General features: G+C 37.1%; 3 protein-coding genes and 2 long non-coding RNA genes across 5 annotated transcripts; all 5 read left to right on the top strand.

Annotated features, from left to right (window-relative positions):
• The first annotated feature begins 1903 nt into the window (after window positions 1-1903).
• Window positions 1904-3017, top strand: LOC121943952 (uncharacterized). Its single transcript, XR_015776406.1, has 3 exons — window positions 1904-2021; window positions 2510-2608; window positions 2741-3017. It is a non-coding gene; the product is annotated as an uncharacterized LOC121943952 (long non-coding RNA).
• Window positions 3018-7120: 4103 nt separating this feature from the next.
• Window positions 7121-9122, top strand: LOC148189734 (uncharacterized). Its single transcript, XM_088076581.1, has 3 exons — window positions 7121-7282; window positions 8007-8105; window positions 8200-9122. The coding sequence occupies exons 1-3, from the start codon at window positions 7234-7236 to the stop codon at window positions 8382-8384; spliced, it is 333 nt and encodes a 110-aa protein (XP_087932707.1). The 5' UTR covers window positions 7121-7233; the 3' UTR covers window positions 8385-9122.
• Window positions 9123-10766: 1644 nt separating this feature from the next.
• LOC121944745 (secreted Ly-6/uPAR domain-containing protein 2-like) lies at window positions 10767-11721 on the top strand. Its single transcript, XM_042488632.2, has 3 exons — window positions 10767-10925; window positions 11194-11292; window positions 11428-11721. The coding sequence occupies exons 1-3, from the start codon at window positions 10877-10879 to the stop codon at window positions 11574-11576; spliced, it is 297 nt and encodes a 98-aa protein (XP_042344566.1). The 5' UTR covers window positions 10767-10876; the 3' UTR covers window positions 11577-11721.
• A 2036-nt stretch (window positions 11722-13757) lies between these two features.
• On the top strand, window positions 13758-14928 carry LOC148189733 (CD59 glycoprotein-like). The gene is made up of 3 exons (XM_088076579.1): window positions 13758-13917; window positions 14378-14476; window positions 14611-14928. Exons 1-3 carry the CDS (start codon window positions 13872-13874, stop codon window positions 14778-14780), a joined length of 315 nt encoding a protein of 104 aa, XP_087932705.1. The 5' UTR covers window positions 13758-13871; the 3' UTR covers window positions 14781-14928.
• Window positions 14929-15912: 984 nt separating this feature from the next.
• LOC121944660 (uncharacterized) lies at window positions 15913-17603 on the top strand. The gene is made up of 3 exons (XR_015776405.1): window positions 15913-16073; window positions 16477-16575; window positions 16711-17603. It is a non-coding gene; the product is annotated as an uncharacterized LOC121944660 (long non-coding RNA).
• The last annotated feature ends 460 nt before the right edge of the window (window positions 17604-18063 follow it).

Below are 18063 nucleotides of genomic sequence, written 5' to 3'. Positions count from 1 at the left end.
TTTAGTTGTCCTATTTCATTTGTATTGTGCTAACGCTTGACCCAGTTTTGTCATTTGACTGTTGTAAATGCCTTATTGTATGTTGAGTACATCACAAACTTTATGCATGTATAAAAATTCACTTTAATTTCTTCACAATAAAACTATTAGCTGCTGAACCTCAGCTGAGTCACCTTATTATAAAACGATTCTGTCCTCTCCCCTTGTAAATGTCAAATGAGATACTTTCCAATCAAGGCCTGGACTTTCCAGCTCTGAATGAAAATATGTGCTGTCAAAGACAACCAAAAAGCAAGCTGTGGAAAAAGTGACTACTTTGATTATTCTCGCTGGATAATTGGGTCAAAGTTGATTGGATTCTCATAACACTCCTTCACCCTTCTGCTCACATTTAGAATAGTATGTCATTGACTGAGGGTGTTTTTAAAATAATCAATGTGTGACAAATGTGTTTTTTGTATGATTGTATGTGAAACTTTATGATGAAGAGTTTATGTTCAGGATCAGTAACTGGTTGTAAAACTGTAAAAAATTGAAGTATGAGATTTTTTTGTGTACTTCTTACAGCCACACTTGAGGAAAAACACAAATATCCTGCAAGAAAATTACTTGGTTGAAGTCACCTTCTTGAATAAACGTTTTTGATATTTACTGTACTTGAGCATCAAAAGTACATTTCTGACATTAAATGTACTTAAGTATTAAAAGAAAAAGTACAAGTGAATGCAGGTAGTGGAAAAAAAATGTTCAGAATTTTGACAATTATTAAATTTATTTCTTCATAATATGTACACCACCTGAAAAATGGAGTGTACATCACAGATGAAAAAAAATAATGTCTTTTTCCACAATTTAAAGGATTTAAAGAGCATCTTCTCCGTCCATCAAAGGACTGACCAAAAACTGGTCAATGCTGATTAGGACCTGAAATGCTGAAGCTTTGGCCAATGCCCTCTGCTGTCGGCAGCCACACCTCTGGGTAAACTGTCACGGAGAGTGTAGTTGCTCCCTTCCAGTCGACACAAGGTGTTTTTCTGGGTTTACACAAACTTATTACACAAACATGCAGTCAGGCACATTGTCAATCACGCCTTTAGAACTGAAAGCGTAAAGGCTTCTAGCTTACAGGCGCTATAAGGCCTGTTTGTTGTTGATAACACATTGGCATGAAAGCAATACATGTCAATGAAACACTCACTGGGGAATTTATTGCTTCAAATGACTACATTTACCATCAGCATTGACTGGATACCCTCGTAAAAACATGGCAAATGTCTCCTCTTAGACAGCATGGCTCTGTTAAGGTTTTTAAATCCAAACTCATCTTTTTGCCTTGACTTTTAATTAGTTGCAGGTTAGTTGGCATCATCTAAGTCTAATAATCCTGCCGACAAAAATTATGCATGCAGAGAAGGTAATTATCAAATTAAGTCCCAAGGGGAGCTTTTTTGGAAGTGCTGGAATGAAGTGTCCCCCGGCACCCTGACAATAAGAAAAAGGCTATGAGGATACAGGCCTCAAAAATGGTACAATAAAAAATGTCCTATGTACTATAAAGGAGCTCTCTGAAAGAGACCACTCTATCCCCAAAACTACTGTATACTGTAATTATTTAACTACATTTTGCTGTTAATACTTTATTGCTTTTACTTAAGTGAAATCTTGAGTGTAGTGTTACCACTGCTTTTTTGATACACCTGGTGCGGGGGAAAAAGTTTAGGAGTGAAATATCTGAATTTGCTGCAGTAATCAATATAATTCTTTGAGATTAACTCCTGTAACATTTACAGCCTTTTTTTACTATCTGTCAGTGTGGGATCATGTGCTCACTGTAGGTAATTTGGGAGGAGTCTTTGTGAGAAGATGTTACTGACAAGGTGGACTATAAAAGAAATAGATTTGGAAGAGTTCACATTATCTCTCCAGCTCTCGTTTCACTGGACTGATAAAAAGTCTGCTTTTCCCTCCGTTCACAATGAAGTTTTATGGAGCTCTGATCTTCTTTATGATGCTGTCTGCAGGTAAGACCAACTTAAGATTTGTGATTTATTGACTTGACTTATTAACACAAAGAAATTAAAGTCATTATTGTTTAAAAGCATTTGTGGTAGTGGCATCAGACGGTTAGTGTAGTTACTTTATATTTGATCCCAAAAAAGAGAAGTATTTTTTAGCAGTGGTCGGATTTTTAAAAATACCATATGCAATGCTGCCAGACTGTTGTGGTTTTTGTCTTTTTTTTTCTTTCTTTGGAGAAATTTAGGATACATATATGGTATAATTTCACCTACCATTCTCTCACTGGTAATGTTTCTGTGGCTGCAGGAACTTACGGAAAACCTTTTTGATGCAGGTTTACTTGAAACACCACTTTTACATGTGTGAGAATGACTTTTTTTTTAAAGAATAAACTTTGACTTTTTTTTGAGTGTGAAAATGTGTGAAATCATGAGCTTTACATGTGGAGAGTCTTAAACCATGTGTGACGCTATCCTCCATCTCTCTGCAGCATGTGGTTTGAGATGTTACACCTGTGCAGGCGAACCCTGCGACCTAACAATGACTTGTCAGGTTACCACTGATCGTTGTACCTCCTTTGAGTTGAATGGTGAGTTGTTCTTCCATCACTATTACTAAGTATTTTCGAAAAAATATTTATCTATCTGTGGTGATTATTGTTGTACTACATGCATGGTGGCTTTATTGTTATTGAAACTTTTTTTCCCATCATGTATTGCAGGTAAAATCTTCAAGGGCTGTATCAACCATGAAGCTTGTATTGACCCCATAAAGTGCTGTGACACCGACTTGTGTAACAGCGCCATACCCACTGGTTCCAGTGTCCTCCTCCTGCTGGTATCCTCAGGCATCGTCACATTCTTTCTCTGAGGCTCAGCTTAATAAAATCTTCCTTACGTAATACATGACTTGAAAGAATTAACACATTTTCAATAAAGCTGTAATTGACTGTGGAATGATGTTTGGTCAATAAAAACACTGTTTGATCCACCATTAAATTGTTTAATTGTGTAAGTTGAACAGAGACCTTGACTAGAAATGTCAGTTTCAAAACAGTACATACAATATAAACAGTCATGAGCAAATCAATAAATTACAAGGTTAGTTGTTGATCTAAGCAGATCAGCAGACTTTAAGATTTTGCACTTTCTGTTTTGATGCCATTGGCAGCAGTTTCACCAATTAATGGGTTACAAGTGAGAAGTAGTTGGTCAAATCTGATTTGAATTTAAGTTTGTTCAGTTTACTTAGAGGAACTTAGACAAAGATGTTATCTCTGTACATTGTGCACATTCTTTTTATACCTCATAACATGAACCATTGTTTTTTGGACAATCTTTTGTACAATTCTACAAAAACTGCACAGTTCTTTCATTTTATTCATATATATCGTGCATTGTTAAAGCAATTTTCAAGTTATTATTGTGCTTTTTGGGTACCTCTAGAAAAGTCAAATTTGACCCAATCAGTATGTCACGGTTAAATTTAAATCTGGATTTCAAAGGGAAAGACTAAAGAGAAGCTAATGCAGGAGAGAAATACATATGGGCCATCTAGAATAGCTACGATTATTGTTAGATTATGTGTTCTGAGGTGTTTAGGTTGCAGTTATTGCAGGTTATCCAGGTCTTAACATCCTTATGACATGCTTGAAGCTGACTGGTTTGTGTTTTCTGGCTTGATTGATACATACAATTGGGTGTCACCTGCATAACAAAGTTGAATGTAGTGTTCCCAAATAGTATTGCCTAAAGGAGGCATAGATAAACGACTGCACCATTTACAACCTTATTTATATGTGCCAGTCTGGGATCATTTAGGAGGAGGCTTTGTAAGAAAATCTTAGGCAGGTCTTGAGACAGAACTGACAAGTTAGTACTATAAAAGTACGAGCTTTGGAAGAGTTCACAGTTCTCTATTCAATGGTTGATTAAAAGTCTGATTTTCTCTGTGTTCACCATGAAGTTTTATGAAGCTCTGTTCTTTTTTATGATTCTGTCTGCAGGTCAGAACAACTTAGAATTCATGTTTTGTTGACTTGAAATTGTAGCACAAAGAAATTTAAGTCATTAATGTTTCAAAGCCATTGTGGTATTGGCATCAGAAAGTTAGAATAGTGGTACTTTATGTTGGCTAACAAGAAGAGGATGGTAAAGTATTTGTTAACAGTGGTCAGATTTAAAAAAGTACCATGTGCAATGCCTTCAGACTATTTGTCTTTCTTTCTTTTATGGAGATTTGATTTGGGTCTACTTGCAACACCATTTTTGGATGCATGGGATTATTTTTTTTAAATAACCAGTTTCATTGTGCATGTGTGTGTGTGTAATAGTTGTTTCTATGTCTTTACAGCATGTGGATTGAGATGCTATGCATGTTTCAATAAAAAAAAACACTGTATGATCGACCACTGAATTGTTGAGTTCTGCAGACAGCCTAATAATAAATATGAGCGACAAAACAGGAAACACAAAATATAATAATAATGATAATAATAATTAGCAAATGAATAAATTACATTGTTAGATGTTGGTTGGAGGATTAATTAGGCAGATCAGCAGACTTTAAGATTTTGCACTTCCCTGCTTCGATGCCAGTGGTTACTTTTTGTTGAAGTGCAAAGCATGCAAAGGTAAAAAAAAATTCAATCATCAATTTAAGACACAAATAAAACTTAGCTAGTGGTTTTTTCTGTGTCAGATATCAAACTGAATCTGCCAAATAACTGTTTCTGAGTGTGTTTCGACCTGCCAAAAGAGAAAATCTGACAATTTGGCAAATAAATGGCACAGTGGGAATAAAACTGAGAAAAATCTGCAGCTAATGTAAAATACTAATGGTTTACAAGCAAGAAGTAGTTGAACTGATTTAAAGTAAACTTAGCTCAGTTTACTCATAGGAGCTTAAACAAAGATGGCATATCCTACTATTTTGTATATGTAAGGCCGTACATGACAAACTTAAAAACCATTAAGAGAAAATGTAGCCTACTTGCTGGAAAAACTGACTTTCAATAGGGTCTTTTAGTGCAGCTGAACACTGAATTTTCCACGCTTCTTGTAGGCGACCAAAACATTACAATTAACTTTCATGAACTGGAGACGCAATGCTACAGCTATATGCCCATACTGTGTGAATCTGGTATAACATTGCTAAACCAAAACAAGTTTCATTTTCATTTCCTCATTGATCCAGTCTGCATCAAAGTCCAGACTGATGAATCTAAATCCTGGCTGGATATTTGTTCATCTCTAAGGATGATCTTAAGTTACAGCTTTTATGCGTTGTGAGTCGCATAAAATACATCACAGCATCATGTCACCCTTAGCTCAGAATAAAACCTATTTATGTCTTTTTTATAACACTGCAAACAACTGTCAGTTTGTTTGAGCAGTGCCACTAAAATCTTTATTGGACTTAATACATAATCTCATTTTTAATTGTTAAAAGTGTTATGAAGCTTTAGACACGTAGGATCTGTCAGTGGTGATGTGGTACTCAAAAGCCATACTCGAGTAAATGTACAGATATCTCACCAGAAAATTGGTATTCATTAGAGTCTCCTATTAGAATATCACTAGAATAATAGTCTTATTTGATATTTGCTGTGCTTAAGTATCAAAAGTAATTTCATGATATTAAATCAATTTAAGGTTTGAAAGTAAAATCCCTTATGTGAATTACCTATAATCTAACTGGCTAGCTGTTAACAGTTGTTTAATTACCAACCTGGGTAATCGATACACAGGAAATCAGTCCAGGAGCAAGCGAGGTAACCAAAAATCATACGCAAAACTTGGAGATATTGCTGGAACAGTAGACACAAAGGAATAAGACAAACTGGCAATGAAAACACAGACTAATTACACTGCAGGGAGGGTGGAAAGAGGAGTAGCCACAGTCTCTAATGAGGTAGACACCATAAGTATAAATAGACATTAAATGAACAATGTGCAAGATTTAGGGGAATTTAGTAGCATCTAGCAGATTTCAACCAGCTCAGAAATCTCCCAGTAAGGATTCCTTCAGTTTTCATTGTTAAGGATGTTTTTACTGAAAACCTAACTATATGCAGAATTCAGTTCCTTTAAAAATAAACCACGAACCAACAACAACACACTTAATAATGAAGTTTCACATGACAAAATCTGCATTTTTTCAACCCTGCTCATTGCAAATAGGCTTCCGACTATAGTGGCCAATGCGAAAAAGTGAATAGCCTTATGTAAAGTCAGTTTTTGTTTTTTGCGTTCTGGGCTTCTGTATAAACTTGACAGTGGACATTGTGATCTCCATAAACAAAGGACCAGCTCCATAAGTGGATATAAATGTCACATTCTTAACTAACAAAAACACCACAAGTCTTATTTTAAGGTGATTGTACATTTAAGAAAACATCATTATTATATTCCATTCCCCTAAATTTTACAAGCTGGACCTTTAAAGGGAAGATAGGTATAAACAAAGCTAAAAGCACCAAAATGCAATGAATATAATAATTGTAAAGAGCTCTCTTATGTCCAGGCAATTGAAAACATTACATATTCACGTAAAGATCATCCTCTGTGGCCTGATAGTCATGCAATCACAATGCAGTTATCAAGTAATCAATAATCTATGAACCATCTATCAATCAGCTAATCAATCAGTTATCAAGCAAGTAAGTGGTGGTAGTGGGGAGAGAGAGATAGACGGTGCATCTATGCTTGTGTGTGTATGTGTGTGTGTTACTTCTCTCAGGAGATATATAGAGAGAAAAAGAGCATTGTGTTTGTGTGTGTGTGTTTAATTAACAGTCCAACTGACATCTGAGGCAAAATATGTGATGACCACACCCTACACAGTGCTTTCAATGTGCACACGGACAGCTGTTTATCGCCCTGCGGTGGGGTTTAAGCACCAACATGATGGTGACAACAGGTACAAACGCCATCTTCCCACCTTGTCTCAGCAGTTGTTGACATAAACACATCAAGGTTATGCACTTGGTTATATTAATAGTTTCCCCAGCTTCCCTCAACATCTGGCTGTTTGTGGAGAATAATGTGGGAGGGGGATTTCTATTGAGATTTAGCAGGGAGGATCTCTGAGAAACTTTTGGAAGAAAACTGAGAAGTTGAACAATCAAAGGCAGAGATTTGGCTGCATTCACATCTTATCTCCAGTTCTCCTCTCGCAGGGTCAATAAAAAGTCTTGGTTTTTTTTCGTCTCTCATGATGCAGTTTTTTGGAGCTCTGATCCTCTTCATGACTCTGTCTGCGGGTAAGAACATTGTATGATTTTAAGGCAAATTAAAAAAACGTGTTAATGTTTAAACGTTATTATAGCTGTGGCATCTGGTTAGGGTTTTGCAATGGGGCTCAGTATATTCATTTTTATTTAATTATTAAATGAGTTTATAGATGCTTGTAGATATTGATATTTTATTGTGAATGATGATAAAATGATAGCAATATCTTCAACAGTGGTCAGATTTAAAAAAAACACAAAAAAAAAATAAGATAGAATACAATGTGTAAACGCTTCCAGATTGTTGTTAGTTCTGTTTTAAATAAAATATATGGAAAATTTAAATAGTTGAGCTAAAAGTCCTTATACATTTATATCTACGCCTTTGCTCTTTTGTGCTTCTTATTTGTTTACCTGATTTTTTCTCTTTTTTGTTTTTGTTACTTTTTCACATAAAAAATCACTTTTCTATCTTGATTTCCAAAAAAATGGTTGCCTACCTCTATTGTTATTTTTGTATTTAATTGTTGTGGCATTTATTCTGTCATTGTTGCTCTATTCTGTTACTTGATTAATTCTGTATATTTTTCTTGTGTTAAAAAAAAAGACCACACCCATGTAGAGTGCAAATTGAAAACAGCAGTTGAAACATACTTTGTATATTGATTGGGTTTATTTGTGAAAATGCGTAAAACAATGAGCTTTACATTTGGATAATCTTAAACCATGTATGGCATTATTCCCTATTTCTGTATAGTCTGTGGACTGAGATGCTACCAGTGTACAGGTTACTTCTGCACAGACATTTCAACTTGTCCTGCCAGCATTGACCGCTGTTCTTACATTGAAATGAACGGTAAGTTGTTCTTTCACAGCTCATTAAGCACTTCATATTTATCTGAGTTGGTATATCATTGTACCAAATGCCTTTTCCCAATCATGTATGGCAGGTGAAGTCAGCAAGGGCTGCTTGTTGAGTGCTCTGTGTATCAGTCCCATGGAGTGCTGTGAGAAGGACTTGTGCAACAGTGGCACTGGTTCCAGACACAAAGCCACTTCCTCCGGCGCCGTGCCCACTGGTTCCAGTGTCCTCCTCCTGCTGGTTTCCTCAGCCATAGTCACACTCTTTCTCTGAAGCTCTTGAGCAGCTGCAACTCAAGAATATTTGTCTTCTTTCTTACCCAGTTTGTATAACTCAACAGGAATAAACATATTTTCAATGACAATGACTTAATACTCTTTTCAATTTTCAATACTCATTATATCTGAATGTTGCTTGCATTATTTGCAAGCCTCATGTTTAGAGCCAGAAGTGACCATATTTGGGCAACAGGGTGGTGCTGTGGAGGAGTGAGGGGTGGATCTGACTCAAGACTGTGGTGAGCCTTGCAGACAAACTGTTACTCAAGCAACCCTGTCCTTAAATATGCAAAACTCTGGGCGTCAATAAACTGTAAACAGGTGCAGTTTTTGGCACTTCCACATTGCCTTTATGTTCCTGCCTCAGAGGTTTCCACTTGGTTAGAAATCAGTGTCAACATGTTCATACTCAGTCACAGTCACAAGAATTTTTGTGGTCTTTTTTTTCTTTTTTGTTATTCCACAAAATATTGTAGAGAAGCTGATTTTCTGGCCTATTGGTTGTTGCTATTGTTAGCTGTCTGAATTTTTGTTTCGCAACTGACCCTTTACATGGTCCCAACCATCCTCCTGGGACACCTGTATCTGTTTTTGGGATCAAATTATTTTCATTCATTATTTTCATCACTGTAGACTGTCTGTATTTTTTCACATTTGATTTTCACTTGTTCCTTTCAATTGAATGCATTGATGTTGTTTTGTAAACCTAAATAAATTACCATTACCAAGGTTATTTCATGTCCGTACAAAAATGTCCCAACCAACCCTACTCTCGCTTACTAGCCAATCTCAGATATTTTGAGATTTGAGTGATAAATTCATGCGAAAAAAACTCTCACATGTACTGCTAGAAGGTCTGGTGAAGTAGTCAAAAGAGCAACACAGTCTACAGCAAGAGTGAGATGTGAACTGGAGTTTGAGTCTGGTGTGAGTCAGTATAATTATTACTTATTGTTTTTAAACTGTTATTGATATGGAGACTGACTCACTCTTTATTCCAGGTTGCAGCAGGGAAACAGAAAACTGACAATCATACGACCAATACAAGGATCTAACAAAGACTGAAATAATACCACAATCTAAATACAAACTAGTCTGGCAAGAGGACTAGGTGCCAGTGGGGAAAAAGGGCAGAGATACTCAGGTGAGGAGAATGAGGTTATCAGGCAGAAGAACAAGCAGGAAGCTGATTTGCTGGGAAAAACTGAGGAGCAGTGGAGGATTTACGAGGCTGATGCAGAGCAGGTGTGAAGGTGGGCAAACGAGGGAAAACAGCACAGGAACGCAGGAAGGGACAAACATGGAAACACAGAAATAAAAAATGCACCTCAACACACCTCCTAATCTTAAACCGACCAAATGAAAGACAAATGAACTAATATGAGCAATTTAAATGAGTCTTCTACAAATACTCAATCCAGTTTTCCCAAAAATGCATCAGGACATTAACTTTGACTTTAATTTAAAAAAAAAAAAAAAAGTAGCCAAAAAGACATTGTGTAAGTTTTGTGCTGACATAGCAAGGATGCCCAAATTGCAAATGGCAATGTTGGCTGTGCCAGGGTACTAGTTTGTCTTACTTTTATTACAGCCACAAAATGAAGATCTGTGGCTGCTCATATTTATATTTTTCATAAATTAAATTTCTTCTGTGAAATGGGCAATATGGCTCAGAATTATGTCTTTTGAATTAGGCATTATCACTGTTACAGTTTGTTTAATAGAGCTTATGCAAAGACACATCCATTGAATTATCCATGTAAAATGCAGCAGTTTGGGTGATGTTGAAGTTTTTCAATACATATTAAGTATTTCTCTGTAACATATGTAAACAACCACACTGATGATCATTCACTTCATCACTTCCACTTTTATATTTTAAACTCTGTAGATGTTCACAAGATGGAGCCAAAGTCACATCCTGTTTAAAGGCTTTCACAAATAAATAAAAATAAAACAAAATCTAATTATTTGGAATAGAACCACCTCAGTGTCAGGCTGTACATTTATTCAACCGATGAATTTAAGGACAGTTTTAGGTACTTTTGATTTATTTGAGTAAATTTCATTTTCATGCTACACATCTATGTGACAGCTTAAAGGTGAACTATGCAGGATTGGTGGTCACTTGCCAGCAAAATTGAGAGTAAAAGCCAGCCACAGATTTACACCTGCTTGGTGTTTCATCTTGCTATTTTCGCATTGTCTTTCTGTGTCTCTTATACCTGTTGCTTACAGTCATTCACCTGGTCACTACCTTTTTATAAAGCTCCTTCTTAACCTGAGCACTGTGGGGGTACACGCACGCAGGAAATAAGAAGAATATAAGGAGGGAGGGAGTCTCTGCAGAAAAATACACCACCTTTCTTGTGAAGAAATACAACTGTCAGGTTTTGAAAGAGGACTGAGGGGTGAGACTATAAAAGGAAGAGTTTACATCTTCTTTTCTGTCACAAGTCGATTACAGGTCTGATTTTCTCTCCATTCATGATGAAGTTCCTGGGAGCTCTGATCCTGTTTATGACTCTGTCTGCAGGTAAGAACAGCTTGTGATTCATTTGTGTCAGCTTTTGCTTTAATAATAAAGTTTTAGGAATACTTTAAACGGTTGACAGATAGTAAAATTTGCGATTTGCAACACTTTCTGTTCTTTTTATTTTTAGAAAAACTTATTATTCAAATTAGTCAGCTTGTTTATATTTTCTTTCATTTATTTTCATGTTCTCTGTACAACAAGAATTAGGTTGGAGTATCTTAAACCATGTGTGACACTTTTCTCCTTTTTTTTTTTTTTTTTTGTATAGCATATGGATTAAGATGCCACATATGTAATGGCAAAACCTGCACCAATCCACAGTCTTGTCCAGTAGGCATGGATCGTTGTGCCCTCATCGAAACAACCAGTGAGTTGTTTTTCTACAGATTATATAAAGTATTTTAAATCGATTATCTATCTGAGCTAATCGCTGCACTAAATGTCTGGTGGCTTTAATCATTGTTGAAAATTGAGGAGTTTTTTTTCCCATCTTGTATTGCAGATGCAGTAAGCAAGAACTGCATGAACAACAGTGGATGTGGTGACACTATTAAGTGCTGTGAAACAGACCTGTGTAACAGCGCCATATCCACTGGATCCAGTGTCCTCCTCCTGCTGGTGTCCTCAGGCATCATCACTCTCTTTCTTTGAGGCTCTGGAGCAGCTACAGCTTAAGAATATTTGTCTTCTTTCTCTCTCAATTTGTAATTCAGGAAGAATAAACAGATTTTCAATATGTAAAAGCTGTGAATGACTGCGGATCAGTGTTGGTTCAATAAAAACACAATATGATCAACTGCTGAATTTGCTCAATTCTTTAAGCTCTACATTGCACATCACTATTAACACTCAGAAATATGAGTGACAAAACAGGACATAAACCTTAAACTATCATCAGCAAATCAATAAATTACATGCAAAAAAAATAAGCAAATTGTTGATGTGAGGATCAATGAAGCAAGGAGGATGGATTTTGCACATCCTGCTTTAAATCCAGTGGTTACTTTTTATATGTATCACTACAAAGTGCTAAAATGCAAAACAATGAAAGGTAAACAAACTCTCACCATTTCAGACATGAATAAAATGTTGAAAATGTTTGGTGTCCAATATCAAGTTGGATGAATCCATCAAATAACATTTCTTGGTCCCACCAAAATTATTCTTTTATCTTGTATAAGCAATTGTATTTGGCTGCAATTTCATTTAGAATAGTCTTCATGGGTGAATAACCTGAGGGCAAAAAAGCCAACGGTTTAATAGAGAAATGTAGTAGCTACAGTCTAAATTAAACTAAAGTTAATTTAGTTTGTTTGCAGGAGCTTATACAACAATGCATTCATTGAAAAATCTGTGTAAAGGGAACTGATTATTGTTGTAATGTGAAAACTTATTTCATTTTAGTAATGTTTATGTTTTTTATTATTTTAAGGATTACATAGTGTTGTGGGTAATTATACCAACAAACATATGTGCAAGAACAATTTGTTGTCTTTGCCAGTTTATCTGCATAATCCAGGAAACTCTGCAATAAAATGGCTGTTAACATTAGCAATCATTCAATTATGAAACACTTCCCTTTAGCATTTCAAACTCTGTTGTGTCACAGTCAAAATACCCAGATGGACTTCACCAAAAATCTCCTTAAAGACATTTTCGCCAAAAAATGTATTGAGTGTTTTGACAAAATGTATTCAAATTCATCTTTAAAAAACAGACTTTTAGAGTGTATGGTTGTCTGTCTATGTGTCGGCCCTGCGCTTGTCTGGCGACCTGTCCAGGGTGTACTCCGCCTTCTGCCCAATGACAGCTGGGTTTGGCTCCAGCCCCTCGCGACCCTTACGAGGAGAAGCGGTTACAGAAAATGACTGACTGACTGACTTTGTTTTCCATATAAATGTAAGCGAGGCACTAAAAGTTCAGATATGGTGGTCCAGTCTCATTCCAAAGTCCTCTGTTACCACTGTTTTGTCAGAGGTTTCAGTGTAAAATACAACACCAAAAGCCAGATTTCGTGGTGTTATATACACCGCCAGTTGGCCGGATGGCACCTGTCACGGCAGTATGATACATAGATGGCCAGCATCAGTTGATAAAACAGCCAGATGGAACCTGTTTCAGCCATATGAGACAGTACTGCATTGTGGGTGCATTGTTAGTATTAGCATCCTATATCTATAAAAGCAAAAAATCTGAAAAAAAAAATCTGATCATTGTTTAAGGTGGGCGCATCATGTAACTTCTCCAGCCACAGTTTTCACAAATTATTTTATACAAGGCAATTGAATCATTTTGGCTGCACCAACTCATGGGAATGAAGGGGGGCTGTCTCAGCTTGTGTCCTAAAAGAGCAGAGCAGTGGTGAAACCCTACTGAGACAGATACAGCGAGTGAAAGTCAGTTGTCTGGTCTTATCAATGGACTCTGATTGTGAGCACAGGGTCTGCTTCTGCTTGTGAGAGAGACAAAGAAAGCCTCTGTGTGTGTGTGTGTGTGTGTGTGTGTGTGTGTGTGTGTGTACTTCAGAGTTAATCCGTCAGTCCAGCTTACGCATGAAGCAAAAATGTGACGACCACACCCTTCACAGTGCTTAAATGTTAACAGCTGTTTATCGTCCTGCATCACCCTGTTGGATTTTTACTAGCACTATGACAATGATGGTTAAAATGTGGCGTGTTGTTACCCACGCAGTTTTTAATAAAATAAAAACACATGGAGGTTATGCGTTCGGTTATGTTAATAGCCCAGTTTCCTTTAATATCTGTATGTCTGTTTCTCATAATGTGGGAGTGTGCTTCCATATGAGATTTGGAGGCGGGGTGGGGGGGCTCTGAGGAACTTTTGGACAATGACTGAGAAGTTGCACAATCAAAGGAAGAGACTTGGAAGTATTCACATTTCCTCTCTAGTTCTCCTCTCACAGTGTCAATAAAAAGTCTGTTCAGGATGCAGATGTTTGGAGCTCTCATCATCTTCATGACTCTGTCTGCAGGTAAGAACAGCTTATGATTCACATCATTTGGATTGACGTTATAAAACAAATAAACAAAAAGTTATGGTTGTGGCATCTGGTTAATATATTGTGCTATGGTTCAACATTTTTATTAAAAATTGCTGAATTAATTTGAAGATACTTGTAGATATTGATATTTTACCTTGAATGATAAAATCATGGATAACACATTGATAGTGGTCAGATGTTTAAAATGCCATGTGCAAACACTTCCAGACTGTTGCCTGTTTTACTTTTTAGGTTCTTAGGGTTAATATTTAGCAGTGTGTTTCCTTTTTTTCCTCAAGTACAAGGAAAATTCCCTCACTGCAAAAACATCTGACCCCACCCAACTCCTCCAATTGCAAACTGCAGTGGGAACATGCTTTTTTCTAAACTATAATCATTAAATTTGGACTATCTCAAACCATGTGTGACACTTTTCTCTATTGTTGTACAGCATGTGGACTGAGATGCTACACATGTGAAGGCTACTTCTGCACAGACATTGCAACTTGTCCTGCCGGCATTGACAGTTGCTCTATCACCGAGATCAACAGTATGTTGTTCTTCTCACCGCTAATATTAAGTATTTCAATTAGATTTTCTAACTATATGAGCTGATATATCTCTGTACTAAAATGTCTAGTAGCTGTATTTGTTGTTGATTGCTTTTCTTTCCATGTATTGCAGGTGTCATCAGCAAGAGCTGCATGATAAGTCATATTTGTGTTCACCCAATAAAGTGCTGTGAGGGGGACTTGTGTAACGTCCCCGAGCTTGTTCAAGACAGCGCCATTACCACTGGTTCCAGTGTCCTCCTCCTGCTGCTCTCCTCCAGCATCATCACACTGTTTCTCTGAGGCTATGGAGCAATTACAGCTTAAGTATATTAATTTTCTGTCTTACCCACTTTGTAACTCAGGAACAATGAGCAAAGTTTCAATATGTATAAGTTGTAAATGACTGCAGATAAATGTTTTTTGAATAAAAACTAAATATGATAGACAATTGAATTGTCTGATTGTTCAAGTTTGATATTCCGCATTATTATTTACAGCAAAAAAATAGCTTTGTTATGAAAAACAAAGTGGAAATATGAGTGACTAAACTGGATACAAAACGTGAAAAATTATGAGAAAATAAAATAAAAAAACATGTCTATTAATTGATCTGAGGATTAGTGAAGCAGATCAGCAGCCTTTAAGATTTTGCACATTGTGCTTTGGTGCCACTTACCACCACAAAGTGCTGAAATGCAGAACATTCAAAGCTCAACAAACTGTCACTACCTCAGGCACAACTAAAATGTAAAAAATACCAATCCTTTGTTTTGGCTGATTTGTTTTGTCTTTTCTTTAAGCATGCAACATCCTCCATTTTCCACTCACCCTGGCTCTTGCGCACACAACTGATGTTAGACATTTGTGTGAATTTTTCTATTAATTAGCATATTAACTCTTTAATTATGGCTAAGAACATGTTTTGTGAGGTCGCAGTGACCTTTGAACATCAAAATCTAATCAGTTCATCCTTGAGTACGAGTGGATGTCTGTGCAATATTTAAAGAAATTTCCTCAAAGCATTTCTGAGATATCGTGTTCATAAGAAAATGAGACGGATGTGAGGTCACACTGACCTTTGGCCACCAAAATCTACTCTGGAAATTCAGGAAATTCCCGTTAAAGCATTCCTGAGATATCGCGCTGATACTGTCACATATGTGGTTTGTTTTCATCATTTACTGGAAGTACGTATCTAACAGATTCAGTGCGGACTGAGAGCAGCACACACCAGCTGTTGGGACATGGTGTAAACTCATATGAGGCACCAATGTGGCAGTGATGGTGAAAATGATTCACAAACAGCATGTTTTCATCCACTTTGTCTCAACTATCACTGAAATAAATACATCGAAGTGGTCTGCTGATTATGTAACCCAGTTTTCGTCCATGTTTGCGTGGGTGTTTCTCAGGAATAAAAGGGGAGGATGTTTGCTAGGAATTTTGGATGACGACCATAAAAAGAGGAGATCTGGAAGAGGTCACATTTTCTCTCCAGTTCTCCTCTCACAGGTTTGAGTAAAAGTCTGTTTTTCTATTCGGTCACGATGAAGTTGTTTGGAGCTTTGATCCTTTTTATGACTCTGTCTGCGGGTAAGAACAGCTGACGATTTATGTGCTCTGGATTGACATTTTACCACAACTAAATTAAAAAAAAAATATTAAGGTTACAGTGTCTTGTTAAGGTGGTGTGATTTTTTACATAAAATGTGCAAATGCTTCCACACTGCTGTGTAATAATTTCTCTTTTATTTTTTAAGGAGCTTACCTCGCAGCTTGTTTGCTTCTTTCCCTGAATTAGCCTTCTGCGAAAAGCTCCTCACTGCACAAACATTTGGTCCTACCCATGCTGACTGATGCTTCAACTTGTACATTGTAGTGGGAGCATAAACACAATGTTTATATTGATTGTTGTTCTTTTTTTAATATGTAAAATAATGAGCATTTGGAGCATCTTAAATAAACATGTGTGACATTATTCTGTATTTCTGTATAGTATGTGGACTGAGATGCTACACGTGTGCTGGCTACTACTGCAGAGACGAGGCAGATTGTCCCGTCACCTTGGACCGTTGCTCCACCACTGATGTGAACGGTGAATTATTCTTCAACAGCTAATACTGTGTATTTCTAGTAAGATTGTCTGTCTGTGCTGATACATTGGTTTACTAAATGCCTTGTGGCTTTACTGTTGCTGAAAATAGAGGGTTTTTTTCATCATATATTACAGGTTACATCACCAAGACCTGCATTAACAGTGATGGATGTACTGGCAACACTAAGTGCTGTAGCACGGACTTGTGTAACAGCGCCACACCCACTGGTTCCAGTATCCTCCTCCTGCTGGTGTCCTCAGGCATCATCACACTCTTTCTCTGAGGCTATGGAGCAGCTACAGCTTAAGTATATCTGTCAACCCAAATTGTCATTGTCAGTTGTCAAAACCTTAACTCATTTCCAACATGTAAAAGTTGTAAATGATTGCAAGTTAATGTTTGTTAAATAAAAACACAATATGATCTGGGGTGACCTCTAGCTCACTGGGTGGTGTGTCCTCATATGTCTGAGGCTTCTGCAGCGGCCCGGGTTCGAGTCCAGCCTGTGGCCCTGTTCTGCATGTCATTCCCCCTTCTGTCTCCCACCTTTCCTGTCTCTCTCACACGGTCCTTTAAATAAAGGGAAAATGCCCCAAAAAAATAATCTCAGAAAAAAAAGTAATATGATTGGCAATGTAAGGCCACCATCCAAATCTATATTCTAAGGGATAAGCTTCTCGTGATTCAGGACTACCTCATTGGCCAATGAGGTGTATTATGCTTTGTTTACATGGGTCTTATCTTGAGGTCAGAGGTTGAGGGATGGTTAGGCCTTGGGGTCGGATATCCGGAGTACTGGCACCAGGCTTAAATTACATGGAATGCGTCCCCTTGGGGTTTTTGAGATTGAACACAATAGGTGAGGAATGTTTACTAATAAATGTGTAGATGCTTGTACCTATATAAGACACATGCATGAGCTGTAAGAGAGAGAGATTCACATTGGTCCCGAATCTTCTCCCAGGCAGACCATGGTGCCTGGTGGATGCTGAACTTTGTTGTAATAAACTGATTCTTATGCAACCAAGTCAGTGTCAGCGGAGGTTTGTTCATCGTCTACACATCATTGCTACATTAGAAACAACGACACCAACCACAGTGTGTGAAAGTGGAGAGCTGTACCTTTGAAGTTATGATTTTGATGTTAATGATTGTATGATGTTATGATATTGATGTTAGACAAGCCCAGACTCTGGCCACTCTTAAGTCAAAGTTTGCACCCTACCCGATAAAATCAGTGTTGAGATTAAGGGAAGATCCAAAATGCATAACAAAAAACAGACAGATGGGAGCGCAAACAAAAAGCGAGTGTTTAATGCTGATGATGATATACAGAAAAGAATACAGGTGACCAAAAACAAAGTGCAAATAAAATAGGAATTTAAAAAATCAAACTGAAAACAAACTAGGATCACAAGACATCAGGAGCGAAACACAGTGGAAAGAGCAGGGAGGATACCGGGCAGGATGACATCAGAATACAAATC

Source organism: Plectropomus leopardus, chromosome 4, assembly GCF_026936395.1.
Source record: "Plectropomus leopardus strain MGB_pleo_1.0 chromosome 4, ASM2693639v1, whole genome shotgun sequence".
Classification (NCBI taxonomy): domain Eukaryota; kingdom Metazoa; phylum Chordata; class Actinopteri; order Perciformes; family Serranidae; genus Plectropomus; species Plectropomus leopardus.
Note: the sequence above shows the minus strand (reverse complement) of the source record. Positions and strands in the feature narration are given on the sequence as shown.

Bases quoted from the DNA above. Each gene is read 5' to 3' on its own strand.
- LOC148189734 (XM_088076581.1), top strand. From the start codon at position 7,234: ATGATGCAGTTTTTTGGAGCTCTGATCCTCTTCATGACTCTGTCTGCG. The intron at 7,283-8,006 runs GTAAGAACATTG...ATTTCTGTATAG, and splicing joins CTTCATGACTCTGTCTGCGG to TCTGTGGACTGAGATGCTAC. The intron at 8,106-8,199 runs GTAAGTTGTTCT...CATGTATGGCAG, and splicing joins TTCTTACATTGAAATGAACG to GTGAAGTCAGCAAGGGCTGC.
- LOC121944745 (XM_042488632.2), top strand. From the start codon at position 10,877: ATGATGAAGTTCCTGGGAGCTCTGATCCTGTTTATGACTCTGTCTGCA. The intron at 10,926-11,193 runs GTAAGAACAGCT...TTTTTTGTATAG, and splicing joins GTTTATGACTCTGTCTGCAG to CATATGGATTAAGATGCCAC. The intron at 11,293-11,427 runs GTGAGTTGTTTT...CTTGTATTGCAG, and splicing joins TGCCCTCATCGAAACAACCA to ATGCAGTAAGCAAGAACTGC.
- LOC148189733 (XM_088076579.1), top strand. From the start codon at position 13,872: ATGCAGATGTTTGGAGCTCTCATCATCTTCATGACTCTGTCTGCAG. The intron at 13,918-14,377 runs GTAAGAACAGCT...ATTGTTGTACAG, and splicing joins CTTCATGACTCTGTCTGCAG to CATGTGGACTGAGATGCTAC. The intron at 14,477-14,610 runs GTATGTTGTTCT...CATGTATTGCAG, and splicing joins CTCTATCACCGAGATCAACA to GTGTCATCAGCAAGAGCTGC.